This window comes from Muntiacus reevesi, chromosome 1 (genome assembly GCF_963930625.1).
Source record: "Muntiacus reevesi chromosome 1, mMunRee1.1, whole genome shotgun sequence".
Taxonomy (NCBI): domain Eukaryota; kingdom Metazoa; phylum Chordata; class Mammalia; order Artiodactyla; family Cervidae; genus Muntiacus; species Muntiacus reevesi.
In genome coordinates, this window is record NC_089249.1 from 199,492,884 (window position 1) to 199,511,246 (window position 18,363).

General features: G+C 56.7%; 1 protein-coding gene across 1 annotated transcript; it reads left to right on the forward strand.

The window, feature by feature from the left end:
• The first annotated feature begins 1,209 nt into the window (after nt 1–1,209).
• On the forward strand, nt 1,210–9,498 carry TLE5 (TLE family member 5, transcriptional modulator). The gene is made up of 7 exons (XM_065918084.1): nt 1,210–1,421; nt 2,524–2,621; nt 4,920–4,983; nt 6,285–6,329; nt 6,964–7,026; nt 8,230–8,304; nt 8,393–9,498. Exons 1-7 carry the CDS (start codon nt 1,395–1,397, stop codon nt 8,612–8,614), a joined length of 594 nt encoding a protein of 197 aa, XP_065774156.1. The 5' UTR covers nt 1,210–1,394; the 3' UTR covers nt 8,615–9,498.
• Nucleotides 9,499–18,363: the final 8,865 nt, after the last annotated feature.

Consider the following 18,363-nt stretch of genomic DNA (forward strand, 5'->3'; position numbering starts at 1 on the left):
TCTGCCCACAGCCCTCCAAGGCTCCCACTACTCTCAGAGTAAAAGCCCAGGTCCTCCCCACCACCCACCAGGCCCTGCAACATCTGTCCCCCCCATCACCAGTTACAGAAGCTGTGGGGCTCAATGCAAAACTAAACTGTGAGGACCCCTGTTCAAAAATTATTTAGGAATTTCCAGAGACCACAAGGGCAGATCATTAACCAGAGCACAGCCCTTCTGGGAGCTGGGGCCCTGTATGAATGCTTGTGAAGTTGCTGGCCCTGCCTCCCTGCCCTCCTTTCCTCCCAAGCACTCCACCCCCACCCCGTGCCAGGCCATGCTGCCTCAGTGCCTTTGTGCTGGCTGTCCCTGCCTCCTTGACTAAGCCACTACCCCCATAGCCTGCCAGCTCCTTCTCTCACCTTTGGGTCCTCTTAGAGGCCAAGGAGGCCCTCTGACCTCCCTCTGTTTAAGATCGCACCTTCCGGCCCTCCCTCCTGGTTTGTTTTCTCCATAGCTGTTACCACTGTCTGACCTGCTAGGGACGCGGTTCATGGGTTTGTCTCTGTGTCTCGTGTCATCTCCACCAGGGCCGGGACTTTGTATCCCCTCCCACCCCCACATCCTGGAGCGAGGCCTGGCACACAGTAGGCGCTCCATAAATGTGTGTGGAAGCCATGGCTCCCAGAAGCTCGGTGGTTATCACCACCTCCTTTCTACAGAAGAGGAAATCGAGGCTCAGAAAACATCCCGTGAGCCAAGGTTACAGAGCATGTCCATGGCACGCGTCCGGGTCGCGCCATGACTGCGCCGGCGGTTTCGCTGGGGGCAGCAGGGGCAGCCGGGCCCCCCGGCTCTGACACATGGGGAAACCGAGGCCCAGGAGCGGCCGTCCCGGCCACTCGGCCAGCAGGGGCCGCGGCGCGGCGGGGGCGCGCCGGGCCCAAGGTCACCGCGCCGGCCTGCCCGGGGGAGGCGGATGGGTGGGGATCCGCGGGCCTCCCCGGGCGCGCGCCCCCCCCTCGGCGGCGCGCACGGGGCCCGGGAAGCAGAAGCGGCGGCGGCGGCGGCAGCAGCAGGTGGAGCCGGAGCCTCCGCGCAGCCGAGGCCGCGGCCACTGCCGGCGTCGCCGCCATTAGACAATAGGAGCGGCGGCCGGGCGTGCGGGGAGGCGGGCGGCGGGGAGGGGCGGGGAGGGGCGCCGGGCGCGCAGGAAGCGGGGCCCGGGGCGCGCCGGGGCCGGGCGCGCGGGGAGGGGGCGCAGGAAGCGGGCGAGGCCGGGCGCGGGAGGCGGCGGCGGCGGCCCCGGGAGCTCCCGATCGGCGCCGGGACAAAGGCGCGGCCGCCGGCGCCCCGAGCAGCCCAAGCCGGGGCGCACAGCCGGGGCGCAGCCCGCGCCCCCCGCCGCGACTGACATGATGTTTCCACAAAGCAGGCATTCGGTAAGCGGGGCCCGCCGGCCCGGCGCCCACCCCATCCGGGCCGGCACCCCCCAGTTCCTGACCGGGCCATCCCCCCAGCTCTGGGCCCTGCGTCCCCCCAGGTTCCGGTCCGGTCCCCCCAGTTCCCAGCCGAACCATTCCCTCCCCCAGGTTCGGGCCCTGCCCCCCCCCCCCACAGGTCCAAACTCAGCCCCCTCTCCAGATCCAAGCCCTGCGCCCCCAACTCCAGATCCCAGCCGGGCCACCCCCACCCCCAGCTCCCAGCTCGGCATCTCCCCCCCAACTCCTGGGCCCAGTCCCCTCTAGCTCTGGGCCCAGCGCTACTCCCCACCCCCGCCGCCAGCTCCCGGCCCCCCTCCCGGCTTCCGGGACCAGAGCACCCCCCCCTTGGTTCCAAGCCAGGTCCCCTCCAGCTCCCAGCTTAGATCCCCCCACCCCGCGCCAGCCCGGGCCCTGGGCACCCCCCCAAGCCAGGCTGGGCCTCGGCGGCCTTGGCCTCAGGCCTAGGGCGCCCCGGAAGCCCCACCAGGCACCTCTAAGGCTGGGGGTGCTTTCGGGGTCCGGGAGTCGGGGGAGACCCGAGGCGCACCCCTCCCGGAAGAGCGCGGCCCAGAGGAAGGGTGCTCAGAATCAGGGGTGCCCCCCCCCGGAAATTTCAGGCGGTGAGAGAGGCCCCTCCCCCAAGGGGACTAGGCTAGGAAACCTCATTCCCCCCCAACTTGGGGGGGTCTCTCTAGGACGCGTTCTCCTCCCCCCAGAGGCAACTGGGCGCTCAGAGTGCACCCCCTCCCGGCGCTTTGGAGGCGCGGTAGAGGGCGCACCCTGCCCCCACCAAGGGCGGGCCTTCAGACGCACCCCCACAGCCGGGGTGGCGGGGGACGAGCGACTCCGGGCGCACCCACCCCCCTTGGAGAGGCGGGGGCAGGAAGCGAGGGCGGGGGCCGCGCCAGGAGCTGTAAACACGGGCCCGGGAAGTGGGGCAGGGGTGGGGGGGGCGGGCGCTGCAGCTGCGCCTGCCGCCGCCTTGGGGCCTCCGTGGCGGGGGAGAGGTGGATGTCTGCCCTGTGGGGTCCTGACCCGGGCCGCCGCCCCCTCCGCACAGGGCTCGTCGCACCTCCCCCAGCAACTCAAATTCACTACTTCGGACTCCTGCGATCGCATCAAAGATGAGTTTCAACTGCTGCAGGCTCAGTACCACAGGTGAGCTGGGGGCTGGGAGCTGGGAGAAGGTGGAGCCCCTTGCCACAGACTGAGGCCTGGAGCGGAGATTGTGGCCTCTGCTTTATATACAGACTCCAAAAAATAGAGACCTTGAAGGTCTTAGGTGGCGGGCACTGTCTTTACCACTTCAGGGATATGACATTCATTTATTTAGTCTTTAAGACAGTCCCATTTTGTAAATGAGAAATCTGAGGCATCAAAAATGTCAATAATTTGCCCAGACTCAGTTATCTGGTTTTAGGGCTCCTCTCCCCACCCCCACACCAATGGATAAAAGACTCCCCAAGCAATTGGAATTGGTGATTGATTCTCCACCTCCCCAAAGCCCTCCACCCACCCACCCCCCAAATCTGTAGCCTGTTACCTCTCTGCCTGGTTTTGGAGAAAGAGTTCCTGCCTCCCAGCAGGAAGGTGATTCTCCCTCCAGAATTGAATCTGACACTGCTAAAGGGTTTTGCCATGTGCCTGATCTAAAGAGAAAGGAACTATTTATTTTTATTTTCATTTTACATTTGGAAAAACTTAAGCCCAGAGATTTTCTGAGGTTGCACAGCAACAAAGTAGCAAGATTTATACCCCATCGCTGGGTTGAAGAAAGCAGATCCTCAAGGCTCTGCTACAGAGGGGGGCTTTGCCTGGGAATCAGAGGAGGAATTTATATATCACTGGGGTTTGGGGCCCTCCCTGGACCTGCTTACCCACACAGAAGTATTTTTTGAAGGATCCTGGGATTTCTCCAAGAAGAAATTGGAAAGAGTGATATATTTATTCTTTAGGGGGTACTGCCCCTTCTCCCCATTTGCTGAAGAGTGAACAAGCATCCTTTTGTTTCATCTTTCCTTCTGTCCTATCATTGTGCCCATTTCAAAGATGAGGAATCAGAGGCAGAGATGATTGAAGAGCAGGCCTAGGGACTTTGTTTGATTCTGTGATATGGAGGGTTTAGGGGCTTCGTGCAACAGATTTGGCCTTTCTGAGCCTCTCCAGGGGGTCCCCTCTCCCTGCCTGGCCCAAGCCCACATCACAGTGACCACTGGAGCCGATCCAATTCTAGAGATGTTGTCAGAGCGCTGTGTGACCTCAGATAGGTCACACCCCCTCTCTGAGCTTCACAGTTTTCATTTGCTGGGCTTGGGCTTCCTGCTCTACACTGAGGGCTTCTACCCTGTTGGGGCTGTCACCGTATCTACCAGTCCCTTCGGAAAGGCCAGAAATGCCGAATTTGGAATGAAATTGCCTGAGTTTTATTTTTAACAGTGGTCACACGGGAACATTTTTAAAGAGAATTAGACTAAGTGTGGCTCACCTGTAAACCCAGGTATACAAGTCGTGGTCAGTCTGACGGAATGAAACTTTAAGTCTCCTGGGGTGACCACAAGATCAATGAAGTATTTATTGGGTACTTACTGTATGCCAGCATGAAGAACGTTTCTGGTCTTAATTCATCTTGTCCTCACCACCCCACCCTGGGAGGCTGGAGCTCAGCAGACTCAGCAACCAAGGCCCAGAGAGGTAGAGGCGTTTGCCCAGAGTCACACAGCATCAGAGTGGCAGTGCTGAACTTTGGACCCAGTCTATCTAGCTTGAGTTTGTGCCCTCACCTTTCTACCTGTCACCCTGACACCCCCTTGGGGGCTTTTTGAGAAATGTCCAAAGCTCATCCTTGCTGGGGCAACCCAAGAGAGGAGGGGGGTCACCAACTCTATTACCCAGTGATGGAAATTTATACCCCTCCCCCCAGCCAGGGAAATCAGAGGTCACAAGAGGGCTGGGTGCCTTTGAAGATTCCTAAGTGCATTCAGTCCAGAGCCCTACCAGTGGGCTCTGGGCCCTTGCAACCTCTCAGCAAAGTCTGTCTGTTCCTTCTTTGCTGCAGAGTTTTGCCCAGTGGGTGGGAGTATGACCTTTGAAGCCAGCTTCCTGGCTGCGTGACCTTGAGCCTGTTCACTCAACCTCTCTGAGCATCCATTGCATCATCTTTATAAAGGAGACTGACGTTAACAGCCCTGACCCCGTTGGATTTTACGATAGGAAAAAGTTTCTTTGAATCCCTGTCTGACCTACAGTCAGGGTATTTACTCCGACTTCTGTTTTTATTATTTTCATTGTTTTCTCTACCCCCACTTCAAGATGGGTTTCATCATCCCCAGTTTCCAGCTAATGCACCTGAGGCTCCCCTTCCCCCCTCTTCTCTCTTACCCTCACCAAAGTTTGGGGCTCCTTGCACAATGCAGGGGACCTCATCCCAGCCCTGGCCCTCCCCCTCTTCTTCTTCAGTCTGAAACTCGAATGTGACAAGCTGGCCAGCGAGAAGTCAGAAATGCAGCGTCATTATGTGATGGTAAGCCATCCCAGGGGTCCGGTGGGCAGGGCCAGAGGACCCCAGGTCCCCCTCCAGCACTGGCAGCTGCTGTCTGAACCCTGGCCATCTCCTTTGGGATGTGCGAGGAGTCAGGGTCTGCTCTCCGTTCAGCCAGCCCCTGGCCGGGCTGAGTTCATCTTGTTGGCCTGGCTGCCGGCCCGGGCAGTGGCTGAGGTGCCAAACCACCGGGTTGCAGCCTGGGCCTGCCAGGTCCCTGGCTGTCCTTGGCAGCGGAGGAGCCAGTGGCTGTGAAAGCCAGGAACTGGGGTGGGAGGGGGGGATGTTGTTGATCCCTCCCCTCCCCACCCCCACTGTCTAAGCATCCCAGGCTTAACCCCTCCTAGTCCAAGCTTGGGAGGAAGACTCCTGAAGGGCCCCCCTCCCCAGGCAGGAGGCTGACACTCTTTTGAGGTGGGTGGGTGGAAGGGGGGAGGGAGGGGGCGGCACTGCCTTCTTGGGCCTGACATTGGAGACCCTCCCCCTGCACACTGCTGGAATCACTTGCTTTGCTTCATATGCATCAGGTGGTGATTTCTGCATTAAAACCCCTGCCTAAGTCCAGCCCAGAGCCCACTTCCCCCAGGCCATGGGGGAGGCAGAGCTGGACAAGGAACCTCTGGATTCAGAGGGATGGGGCTGGGGGACTCCAGAAGGGTGTGCTACCATTTGGAGAAAGGCTGCATGGAGAAGGAAGCAGTGCAGCTGGGGTCCTGGTGAATGGATAGGAGCCAGCTGGGCAGAGAAGGGGAGGCCGCACAAACCTGGCTTTCTCCCCCTATCTTCCCTGGGGGGTGATGGGGAGTCATAGGAGGGTTTAGAGCAGGGGAGGGGCAGGGTCACATATGGGGCGTGAGGAGAGGGGGCCACTGGCCCCAGAGGCAGACCCAACAGGATTTGTTTATCCTTGATTATTTATACCCAGGAAGACAAACTTCCCTGGAGTCCGGGGCCACCCGCAGACAAGACACATAAAGATAAAAGATTAGGAGCCTTGGAATGTGTGTGTGTGTGTGTGTGTGTGTGTGTAGGGGGTGAGGTCATTATTCCAGAAATGGGGCACTCAGGTCCCCACTGGCGTCGCTAGCATCCTCACCAGGCACCTGGGCCCCAGCTCCAGGTGTGGGTGTCTACCCGCTTCCGCCTCCATCTCTCGCCTGCCCTCCCCTCCCCCTACCTCTCCCTTTCTCCCCCTCTTTGTCTCTGTCACTTTCCCCTGTGTCTTTTGTCTCTGGAGCCCCACATCCTTCACCCGCCCCCATTTCTGTCTCCCCCCCATACAGTACTACGAGATGTCCTATGGCTTGAACATCGAGATGCACAAGCAGGTATGCCCCCTTCCCCCGTCCTCCGCCCCACACCCCCCGCCCAGGCAGGTAGGAACCCGCCACCCCTTGGCTGAGCACCAAGTCTGCCTTGGTATCCTGTTACCTACGGCGGCCCCCCCCCCCAACTTCTGTTCTTTCTCAGGCCTCCCTGGGAGGTTTTTCTCCCTGAGGGGGAGGGCAGAGGCTTTCCCAGGACCTGCCACCCCCACCCCATTGTGTCTCTTTTGTGACAGCCCTGGGAGAGGGGGGTAATGTGACATGCCAACCCACCCTCCAAACCCTATCTCAGGTGTGTTATAGAATTCTGATGCCAGCTGCCCCCACCTCTTCCTCCCTCCCTCCCACAGAATGCTCACTACCTATGAGGCATCGGGCATCTTTCCAGGGCCACCCAGACCCCAAGCCACTGAGCCTGGGCTCAGTCCTCTGTCCTGGGCTCTTAGCTACCCTCAGAGGCTCAGCCCCAGGGGCCACTTTTGCTGCTGATCGGGTGCCCATGGGCCTGATGAGTTGATATGACCCTGGGCCGAGCCAGCCTCCTCTTGGATTAGACAGAACCACTGGGCCTCCCAGGGCTGGTCCGTACCTGTCCTGGCAGGCTGCTGCCCAGGGCTGAAGTGTCTGTGTGTTCCAGGCTGAAATCGTCAAGAGGCTAAATGGGATATGTGCCCAGGTCCTGCCCTACCTGTCCCAAGAGGTGAGCCCCCGGGGGTCTGCTGGGAGGAGATAGACCCTGAACTTCCCTCAGCCCCGCCCCTCTGTAGCCATCTGCGTGCCCCACGGCACACGCCTGCCTTCTCTGGACCTCCCAGCCCTCAGCCAGTCTGTGCAGGAGAAACCCCAGGGGTGAAGGGAGGGACCTCACCCAGCTGTGGAATTCCCAGCCACGTGAGTCATTGCACCGTAAAAATGTCAGCTACAATGCTGAACACTGCACCAAGAATTTTGTTTCTGCCTTTCACCTTCCTGGGATTCATCTGCCTGGTCCTGTCGGCCATTGGGGGTACAGGAAGGCACTCCACACACAGAGGCAGACGTACAAACAGACACAGATGCAACAGACATACACGCAGATGCAACACATAGACATACCGCATATGGACACACAAAGGGACTGCGTACTCAACTCTTCCTCTTCTGTTTCCTGGGATTCTCAGTGTGAAGCCCACTGTATGCGTGCACACACACGTCTGGGTCACGTAAGGCCCCTCTGCTCTCTGCCAGATTTACTGCTGATAATTCATCATTTTCTTTTTAAACTCTGCTGGTACCTTGGGGTCCCACAGGGGATGCCCAGGGACAATTCCAGGAGGACACCATGGAAGCCCCAGAGAAGGGGATTCTTAGGACCTTGAAGATCTAGCTTTATGGTTTCCTTTCATAGCAGGGGCTCCCTGGTAGCCAAGGCACAAAAGGAGCTTGGCAGATTTTAGCATCTGATAGCCAGAGAGACAAATTTTCAGGGAAAGCTGGGGAATTGCCCCGAACCTCGACTTACACCCAGCCCTGCCAGAATTCACTGGGCCTTCCCAGGCTGTGGAGGAAGAGGAACTTGGGTTAGCAGACCTCAGATCTCTTCCATTAGCAGTCCTGGTCTGAGCTCTCAGAAGCTTTGACTTCTTTGCATGCGGCATTGGTCATAGTCCACAGTTCCCTAAGATTATGGTACCAAGCCCTTTGTGCGTCTCTATGTATCCCATTTTCCAGATGAAGAGACTGAGGCTTGGTGAATCCACTGGAGAGAGGGGAGTTTCCCGAGGGGAGAGATGGGAAATCATGGAGAGGGAGGGCTCTAACAGTGCAGATGGGAGTGGGCTGCTTCTGGGCTCTGTGCCACAAATCCCAGCAAGATGGGGTGAATCATCTGACACCTCTCCACCCCCCACCCCCTGCTTTCCAGCACCAGCAGCAGGTCTTGGGAGCCATCGAGAGGGCCAAGCAGGTCACTGCTCCTGAGCTGAACTCCATCATCCGAGTATGTCTTGTCTGAGGTCTCGTGGGGGAGATAGGGGAGGGACAGGTGGGCTCAAGGGGGCTAACGCTCCCCTGTTTGTGTACTGCAGCAGCAGCTCCAAGCCCACCAGCTGTCTCAGCTGCAGGCTCTGGCCCTGCCCCTGACCCCCCTGCCTGTGGGGCTGCAGCCCCCTTCTCTGCCGGCGGTCAGCGCGGGCACCGGCCTCCTCTCTCTGTCGGCGCTGGGCTCCCAGGCCCACCTCTCCAAGGAAGACAAAAACGGGCATGACGGTGACACCCACCAGGAGGACGACGGCGAGAAGTCGGATTAGTGGGCGGCTGGGATGGGGAGGGTGGGGGGTGGGACAGAGGGGAGACAGACACTGAGAGAGGAAGGTTCAGCACGCGAGACACAGTAATTGCTTGGGATTGGCCAAACTCCGGTAGTATTTATGGTAGCTGCCAGCTGGGGCTGTCGCCCTGCTTCTGTGCCCTACCCTGGCTTGGCTCTTACCCCCAATTCCTGGCCTCCCTCCTCCTCCCCTGTAGCTTGAATGGGTCAGTACCCACTCATACCACAGATGAGGCAAGCTAAGGCCTGGAGATGCAGGTGGGAGGCCAGGTTCTAAGGGAGCAAAACCTCAAGAGGTCCAACACCCCCTGCATTTCCCTGATTCACACACATGTAACTGACAGTCTGCCCGCCAGGGGGGACCCCCACCTCAGGGGACACCCAGCCTCCCATCCTGGCACTGCATGCAAACACAATGCTAGCTGCCCCTCCCCACCCTGGGCACCCTGGGTCTCTCCCTCCCACCCACTCACCCTCCATGAGTTCCTGATGCCTGCACCACAAAAGAAAGAGGGGCCACCAACAGCAATCTTAGCCCCAGGGGAACAGAGTGGGGCCAGCAACTCAGAATTCCCTTTCTCCCCTTCCCGAATAAAGATGAGGGTACTCAAGTTGTCTTGGTTTTTATTTTCCCCCTCCCTTTTCCAGTATACTAGCTTGTCTTTTAAGAAAAGGGATATTAAAAAAAGGAAAAAGACAGAAAAGTGAAAAAAAAAAGCAACACCCACACCTGTGTCTGTATATAGCCTTTTAGACTGTCAGCTTTTGTTGTGTTCAGTCGTTTGATCTCTAAGGAGAGAAGTGAAAATGCTGTATCGAGGGTGGGCTTAGCTGTGCCTTTCAAATAAAGACGTGAGAAGGTTGGTTGCTGTTTCTGCCTCTCAGTTGCGGGCTGCCCCACGGTGACCCCCTTCCCAGGGCAGGAGGGGGCCTCCTTCAAGCCTGAGCCCCCATCCTCTCTTATGGGACTGGATATGAAAAGTCCTAACCGAGTCCAGCTTGTAAATATAATTTAGTTCCTGAACTCACTGCCTCACCCAGAGAGGGTCAGATGGAGGCTCGAGGTCACGGCAAAGCCTAGGTGTTTGAGGTCTGGTCAGCTGTTTTGACAGGCAAAAGGACTCAAAAGCTAAGGGGTCACTAGGCATAAGTGGTGGGACTGGTTTCTGAGCCTCAGGCCAGATGGTTCCTAAGTGAAGTTCTTCACCCTTAAGAGACAGATGTTAAGACCATGAACAGTCACTGTGCACGCACACACATGCTTCTTCCAGATCAGAGAACTGATTCCTGGCTGGGCCTCAACTCTCCAAGGACCACGTGGAGCCTGCCTTTATGCCCCTGCATCCAAGCTGGACCACTGAGGGAGGGGGAGCCAGGAGGAAAGGTAGTTCCCTAGGGCACGTGGCACTTCAATCAAGAGAATATCAGTCTCCCCACCCAGGATAAGGGGCTGAGGGCAGGGAATGGGTTGGAGAGTGGGAGCCGTCATTTTGACTTTGCAATATCTTCCATCTTGCAAGATCCTTGCCAGGGCTTCTTGGCATAGAATTCTCACTCTCAAGGGACTGGGAGCATGAGACCAAGGAATTCTCAACTATCTGCCTGATCCAGTCGCTTTCCAGGCACCCAAGGGTACAGTGAAAGAGGGAAGGGGTGGTGATGGACACCCAACTTCAGAGAAAATGTCTTCTGTCCCTCAGAGAAAGAAGGTGGAGAGGGGACAGGAGGACCCTCCTTCTGTACCCTACCCCGTCCCCCACTACAGTCAGATCACGTGCAAAAATCAATGTAATGAAACCACTCACTCCCTGGTTAACATGTATCCTCGTATATTAATGCAGCGACTTCCCCAGTGATCCACTGGTTAAGACTGTGTTCCCAATGCAGGGGGCCAGGGTTTAATCCTTAGTCGGGAAACTAGATCCCACATGCTGCAACCACAACAGCAAAAAACCCCAAAACTCATGTCTGTGACTTGGGGAGTATAAACTGTTAACATCTGCCTAACAAAAGACTGCTTGGCACCCAGCAATCCCCCTGTATTTCAATGTTAGATCCATCCAACATGCATGCCACCAGAGTGTTTAGAGCAACTGTAATAAGTCATTATTGCCCCAAACTGGAAACTACCAGCTGTCCATCAAAGGGTAGAAGGGTAATTTGTGACACCAGCTGCCCGTGGAATACTATGCAGTCAGAAAAAGGACCAGAAACCACCTCACTCAACAGCTGCAGCACACACAAACACTGAAGGAGCCACGTACAAAAGAAAAGATGCTGTGTGATTCCATTGATATAAAGAACAGGCCCAAGTGACCTATATAGTTTCATATGTCATGGGGTTACCCAAGTGGACTTCTGCCCACGATGGAAGCTTGGGGGCTGATCACACAAGTGTATTCATTTTGTGATAATTGATCAAATGATAACCTAGGCGCTCTTCTGTGTGTTCTACTTCACAATTTTTATCTTTTTGCCATGTGGCAGGCAGGATCTAGTTCCCAGATGGGGGATCGAACCCCTGCATTAGGAGTATGGAGTCTTAACCACTGGACTGCCAGGGAAATCCCAGCAGGGGGGGGGGTGTCTTTTTTTTCTCACAATTTAAAAAAATGTTTTAAAGAATAGATTATCTTTGGCCTCTGTGACCCTAGGAATAAATTCTAAGCCCAGGACACCCTGAGGATCTGCTATCCACCATTCTAATTATTCCTCCTCAGCAGGCTGGAGCCAGGTTGAAACATTTTGCCTTTCCTTGAATAGATATCTTTGCACATGCTGTTCTGGAACAGTGGGGTTTTTTTCCCCTCCCCTGGGTTCTAATCCCCCCAAAACCCTGAGAAGTCATTTTTCTGACCTTCCCTCACAAAGCAAGTTTCCCTGGTACTATAAAATTTCAATTGGGATGGGAACAGCAGCTGTTACTAATACATCCGATAGTGGTTCTGGACACAGAGTCTCTAGCGTGGGCTTGAATCCTGGTTCTTCCTCTCCCAGCAAGGTGATTCGAGCAAGCAAGCAGCTTCACTGCTCTGGGTCTTGGTTTTCCCTATCTGTGAAATGGGTATAATCACACCGTTGTCATGAAGATACTATCATGGACTCTGGAGAAAGTGCCTTAGCACAGCCTCACCCATTCATTCATTCTTCTTTTTTTTTTTTTTTTTAAACTTATTGAGCTCCTACTCTGAGCCCTGTGGATAGCAGGGAAGGAAAAAGAAAGACTTAAGTCCCCACCCTTGTGGCCAGATAGACACAAGCGTTGGGAAAATACAAAATGGGTCAGCGGGTGTGTGGATAGAAACCGAGGCAGAGAGGAAAGTGAAGTCACTTGTCTGATCTGTTTCTGAGAAATTATTCCGAGGATTAGCAGAAAGCCTGCAAGAGCTCAAGAGAAGTCAGCTGATGTTATTAGTATTATTACTGATGTTGCCGGCAGATGAAGGGCGTTGAGGGGCGGGGGGGGGGGGGGGGGGTGCTTCTCCAAAGAAAAGGGGCCTTGCCCAGTCACGGACACCACGGCTGTGACCTGGGGTGTCCCTCTGGGCCTCGAAGCTCCCCCATCCCGCCCGAGGGCTGGGAAGGGTAAAGCGAGGGCCCTGGAGTCTGCTATGGGGCGCGTGACCAGAGGGTCCTGGGGCGGGTGGGGGGAGGGCGGCGATCGCAGCCGGGAAGCCGGGGCGGGCGGAGGTGCGGTCTCCAGGGCCCCCTCCCCGCCGCGGCCTCCCGCGCTTAACGACCGCGCCGCCGGCGACCTCGGCTAATTGATCCGCTAATGGGCCCCGCGCCGCGGCCGCGCCTAATGAGGCGGGAGGAAGGGGAGGAGGGGGCGGTGGGGAGGGTGGAGGAGAGGAGGGGGAGAGGAGGGAGGAAGGAAGGGGGGGAGGAGGAGGAGGGGGAGAGGGAGGATGAAGAGAAGGGAGGGGAGAGAAGTGAGAGGCGGGAGGAAGGAGGGGGGTTAGGGAAAGGAGGGAGAAGGAAAGAAGGGGGGATGTGGGGGAGGGGAGGAAGGCGGGGAGTGAAGGAGCAATTGAAGAGGGTGAAGGATGCAAGGGGGAGAAGAGACCCCAGAGGGGGCTGCGGGGGCACAGGTCTTGGTGAACCCAACTGTTCTGACTACCCCACCCCCCTCCCAGACCCTAGGCCCTTCTGGGAGTCCCCTCTTCTCCCTTCTCCCCCTTTTTAAGGGTCTTTCCAGCAGCGAGGATCCCTGTGCTTCAGGGTATGCAGTCCCTGACTCTCTCTAAGCCATGATGTTCCTATGCATACAATCATGTCCTTCCACAGGCCCCAGTGAGAAGAGGCTGACCCAGCACCCTCCTGCACCCCGGCCCCCCAGAACCAGGCTCACCTCCTCCTCCTGGTTTGGCCTCCTGGGCTGAGGAGGGGTCAAGGACTAACAGATTTTCCAGCCAGCTGGAGGGAGAAAAAACATCCTCTAAATGAGGATGTGACATTAAACATTCACATTCCAGGCTGGCCAGGTACATCTGCTGCCTGAAATATTTATGTGGCCTTCCTCCTTCCAGAGTCTGGAAGTTTGCACCTTGAACTTAGACTTGGAGAAACAAAAAGCACCTGCAGTGATGTGGAATCAGGGACCTGAGTGTGACCACCCCACACGCCCACCCCATTGTACAGACAGGAAAACTGAGGCCTGAGGAAGGGCAGGAAGTTGTCAAAAGTCACAAGACAAGACAGGGCCATAGCTGGTCTGCCCTTGGCTGGCTGACTGGTTGGCTGGCTGGTGGAGCTCTCAGCCCCACTAGGCAGGACCAGAAATAATCGGGAAAGCAATGCAGATCATAAGGATAACAGAAATCATGGATGGCTGCCAGCCACTGAACATCTATTATGCTCTGACCTTGGCTCGAGGCTTCAGCTGCAGTTCTCAAACAATTCTTGAACATGCCTGTTGAAGGAAGGACCATTTTACAGATAAAGAAACTGAGGCCTGAGGCGTCAAGGGACGCCCCTACTGAGGCGTCAAGTAGGGGCACACAGCAGAGAACCAGGATACTGGAAGACACACATCTTAGCCTGGACCCACCGCAGGTGGGTAGAGCTCTGGCCCTTCCCCTTGCTTGGGGCCTTCATTCTACTTGGCATCCTTTTCCAGTCTGAGGGTGACTGAGCATGGTGCCACACACTCCCCGCAGCCACTGCACTCCGGCCATCACCACCACCCCCTCTCCCCTGCTCATTTTATCTTTACAGCATTGATCGCTGTGAACAACTTAGGTCAACAAATATTCCCTGTCCTCTGCTTTTCCACACACGGGAGATAAGTTCAACAACAGGGACTGGGTCTGTTTGGGTTACTCCTGAATCCCTAGGGCCTGGACTCCTGCCTGGCGCACAGTAGGTGTTCAGGGAAGATGTAGGAAGAAAGTGATAAGATGGCAAAGGAGCCAGTGAGATGGGTGGGCCTAGGCCAGCCTTGCAGGACGCTTCCTGTCGGTTGGGACAGCCGGGGCTTCCCGGAGCCATGAAAGGTGTTGGAACAGAGGAGGGAAGCAGCCACATCCATGATGAGTAGGATCTTCTGGGGTCGCAGAGGGGCCGGTCTGGAGGGGAGACAGAAGCAAGACCCCGGGACGAGGCCCGCGTGGAATTTAGGTATTTTCTGACTTTAGGGGCTGCAGGAGGGAGCTGCCTGTACCCCAAGGCCCTGCCAAACGCCCAAGCACTCTGCTCTGCAGAACTCTCGCGGGGTCTGCCCTTCCCCGACTATCTCTGCACCTCCTCTGCCTCCGGGTCTCAGTCTCTCTCTTCCTCGGTCCTTCAAGGTCTTTCTCGATCTCTCTCTCCTCCCCCTCGAACACTCCCTCCTACTGTGCTCCCTCCCCGCCATCCCCGCCTCTCAGTCGACCTCGCTGGTCCTCCCCGCCTCCAGCTCCCCCTACAAACCTCTCCCACCCACCCAGGGCCCCAGAGCCCGGTTGCTGGGCGCCTGCCAGGCCAGGAAGCCCGCCTCTCCCCGCCCTTGACCCTCCGCCTCTTCGCGTCTTCCTCCCCTCCGCCCCCTCCCCGCCCCGCCCCTCCGCCCCTCCGCCCCTTCGCCCTTTCCTCCTCCGCCCCCTTCACCCCCTCCTCTTCCCCCGCCCCTCCTCCCGCTTTGTCCCCTCCGTTTCCTCCCCCCCCTCCCCTCTGGGCCTCCCTCCTCCCAGGCGGGGGAGGGGCGGTGCCCTCGCTCCGCGTCCCCTGCTGGGTGGGCCTGACCTGGCCAGTTGGGTGACGCGTTGGTCCGGCCTGTGGGGTTACCCGTGCTTCCTCGGCCGCGGCGGCGCGGGGGGACGAGGGGTCGGCCACCCAGCACGCGGGAGGGGTGGCCCCGGGGACCCAGGACCAGAGCCACCGAGCGCTCACCCCGAGCGCCGCCTACTGTGTGACCTTGGACAGGTCCCTCGGCGTCTCTGGGCCTGGCCGCCTCCATCCCCCACCCCCACCCCGACTCCGAAGCGAGACCCACCACCCACCGGCAACCGCAATTTATTGGGCGCCTGCTCTGTGCCAGACTCTGTGGTGGCTGCCCTGGACTCAGAACAGCACCCCTCTTTGCCCCTAGTGGAACCCACAGCGGGTAGAAAAGACAGGCAACAAATAAACCCGTGAATAAGATAATTTCCGAGACACAGTCAGGTGCTGGGGAGAAAAATCCAGTAGGGGCCGGAGACAGAGAATGACAGGAGGCTACTTAAACCAGGAGATGGGGGGAGGTCTCTCCAAGGAGGTGACATTTGAGCTGAGACCGGGATGACAACAGGAGCCTGCATACAGGGGATGGGGTGGGGGCAGGTGTTTCAGGCAAAGAGTGTCCAGGGCAGAAGCCTGGAGGCAGTTCAGCCTGGTCAACTGCAGGGTCTCATCCCCTACTTTGCAGGGCAGCTGTGAACATCAGACACAAGGTCAAGTGAATAAAGCAGCTAGCCCAGAGTAATCAATGTTTTGAGAACCATTACCAAGGACAGCCCCCTTTTCCAGATGAGCAAACTGAGGCCCAGAGAGGATAAAACCACTGGCTGCACATCAGAAGTTGGAGAGGGAGATTTATATTGGACGCAGTGTTCCACTCACATCTGTGCAGTGCAAGGGGGCTGGGGGAGTCTGGGTCCAGCAAGGAGCGCCCTCCCCAGGGGAGAGATGGAGGTAGAATTCACAGAGATGCCACGTGGCAAAGTACAGAGGGTGAGGTCAAGGCTTGGCATGGGGTGGGGTGGTGGGGTGAGTTTGGTGATGTGGGATCTAAGATAGATACATTGACCAGGAAACCCCAGGGTTTTAAAAATAGGGGGTGCCTTGGGTTTCCCTGGTGGTCCAATGGTTAAGACTCCACTTCCACTGTAGGGGCCACGGGTTTGGTCCCTAGCCAAGGAAGTTTCACATGCCCTGAGGTTTGGCCCCCAAAAAGGGGGACACCTTTTGAGTGTGAGCTCCAACCCTGTTTGCCCCAGTTGCACACCCTGACATCATCATAATAGCTGAAGCTATTTCATCTGTCAAACTTTGATTCTGTGACACTGATGAGAAAATATCTGGCATTATCCCCATTTTAGAGTCACAGGAGCACAGTAGCCAAGGTAGGATTTGATCCCAGACCTTCAGGTTGCAGAGGTGCCTTACTGGCAGGGTTAGCACTGGATAGGTTGGCAGGGGCTCTGGGACTCTGCCCCACATGTCAAATGACCTGGAAGAGGCTCTACCCCTAAGCTTCCCAACACATGTGGAACAGGTGCGGTTGGGCCTGGACAGACCATAAACATTAAACAAATAAATTGTGAGCATTCGGGACTTCTCTGGAGGTGCAGAGGTTAAGACTCCGCACTTCCACTGCAGGGGGCATGGGTTTGATCCCTGGCTGGGGAACTGAGATCCCAGGAGAGATAGCCAATAAAAATTTTTTTTAAAGAAGAAGCTGTAAATGTTCAGAGAATGATTAGGTTTCCAAAGGAAATAAAATGAGAGAAGCTGACCAGGTAGGGAAGTTGGGGCCAGCTAGAGTCAGGCTGGCCAAGCCAGGCCTCCCTCAGTGGTGATGTTTGATCTAAGCTTGAGAGGAGATGAGCCAGTCATGGTCCAGGCAAAAGAAACAGCTTGTGCAAAGGCCCTGAGGCAGGACCTCCAATGCCTGCGGTGTTGGAGGAACAGGGAGAAGACCTGTGGGGAGTTAGTGATGGGGAGAGAAGGAGGAAAGTGATGGGGGGTCAGATCTTGTAGACAGAGGTGGGGAGTTTGGATTTTATTCTGAGGGTGATGGGGAGATATGGAAGATTCTTGAGCAGAGGGAAGAGTGAGATTGGATTCACATTTTCATGGGTGATCAAAGATGTGGGAAAAGTGAAAAGTGAGTGCATAGCCCAGCTGTTGGGTGTGAAGTGAGGCTAGGTAGAGAAGGGCCCTTTGGGGCATAGGGGAAGTATAAATGGCTACCTTGTTTAGAGCGTTTACTATGAATTTAAAAAAATATTTATTTCTTTGGCTGTGCCAGGTGTTAGTTGCGGCATGTGGGATCTTTAGTTGCAGCACATGGGATCTACTTCCCTGAACAGGGATCAAACCCAGGCCCCCTGCATTGGGAGCCTGGAGTCTTAGCCAATGGACCACCAGGGAAGTCCCTACTATGAAGCATTTTAAGTACTTTATAGGCCTGAACTTATTTGAAGATTCTATTATCAATCTCCTTTTCCAGATGAGAATACCCACTGAGTCCAGGTCCATCCTGGACTCCCAAAAAGTCCTTTCTTTTTTTCCCCTTTGCAGTCCAGTTCTTGCCCAGGGGGAGGCTGGAGTTTGGAGCCCTCAGCCAATCCCAGTGCCTCCTGTCACTGTCTGCTGTCTCCCCTGTCCCCCATTAACCAGAGCCTAATGGGATTTTACAGACCCTTGTGAAAGTAGGCAGAGTGATATTATACTCATGCTGTGCTCACTCCCCGCGTCAGCTTCACAGCCAGAGAATGTTCAGAGGTCCACTCAGTAAGGCAAGAGGTCAGACCTCAAGGCTCCTCAATTCCAGGGCAGGGTTTAAAGTTGCCCCATCTTTCCTCTTCCATGTTGGGTTAGGGTTATATAAAGGCACAGTTCAAATGAGGCAACTCCTATGTACTCTGCAGAACCTCAGCTTAAACACCCCACCAAACACCTAGCATGACTTTCCAACTTTCCATGTAGGCACCTCACTCCTGGCTCTGCCTTCACCCCCATCTCCACCCCAGGTCCTCACTTCTCCTCAGCCCTGACCACTCTCAGGGGGCTGAGTCTTGTGCTTGGTCTCCTCCCACTTCCCCAAACTTGGGAACCCCTCCTGCATGGCCTAGCCCTGGCTGCAAGCTTGGGAGCAGCAGAAAGCATTGGTTTCATGAATAAATCTTGTGCAACCATCTCACTATACAGGTGAGAAAACTGGCCCAGAGAGATGCGCTCAAGTGTCCCTAGGTCACATGAGGAGGTAGAGGGCGCTAGAAGAGGGCAGGAGGGCTCCCCGTGTTCATGGGTGGAAGGAAACGTGTGTGACATTTCTGAGGGGGGCTCACAGCCAACCGTGGCGGGAACGGAGGCTCAGAGGTCACCCGAAAGCCCTGGCTAGCGGGAGGGGACAGGCCTGGCTGGTGGCCCAGCAGCTCGGCTAGGGGGGCGGTAGGCAGAGGTTGGCGAAGTCGGAAGCCAAAGGCTTGGCCTCCCCGAGGGAGCCGCTTTCCCGGCCCGGGTCGGATCAATGGGCTGTAATTATAC

Bases quoted from the DNA above. Each gene is read 5' to 3' on its own strand.
- TLE5 (XM_065918084.1), top strand. From the start codon at position 1,395: ATGATGTTTCCACAAAGCAGGCATTCG. The intron at 7,027-8,229 runs GTGAGCCCCCGG...CCTGCTTTCCAG, and splicing joins TGCCCTACCTGTCCCAAGAG to CACCAGCAGCAGGTCTTGGG. The intron at 8,305-8,392 runs GTATGTCTTGTC...TGTGTACTGCAG, and splicing joins AGCTGAACTCCATCATCCGA to CAGCAGCTCCAAGCCCACCA.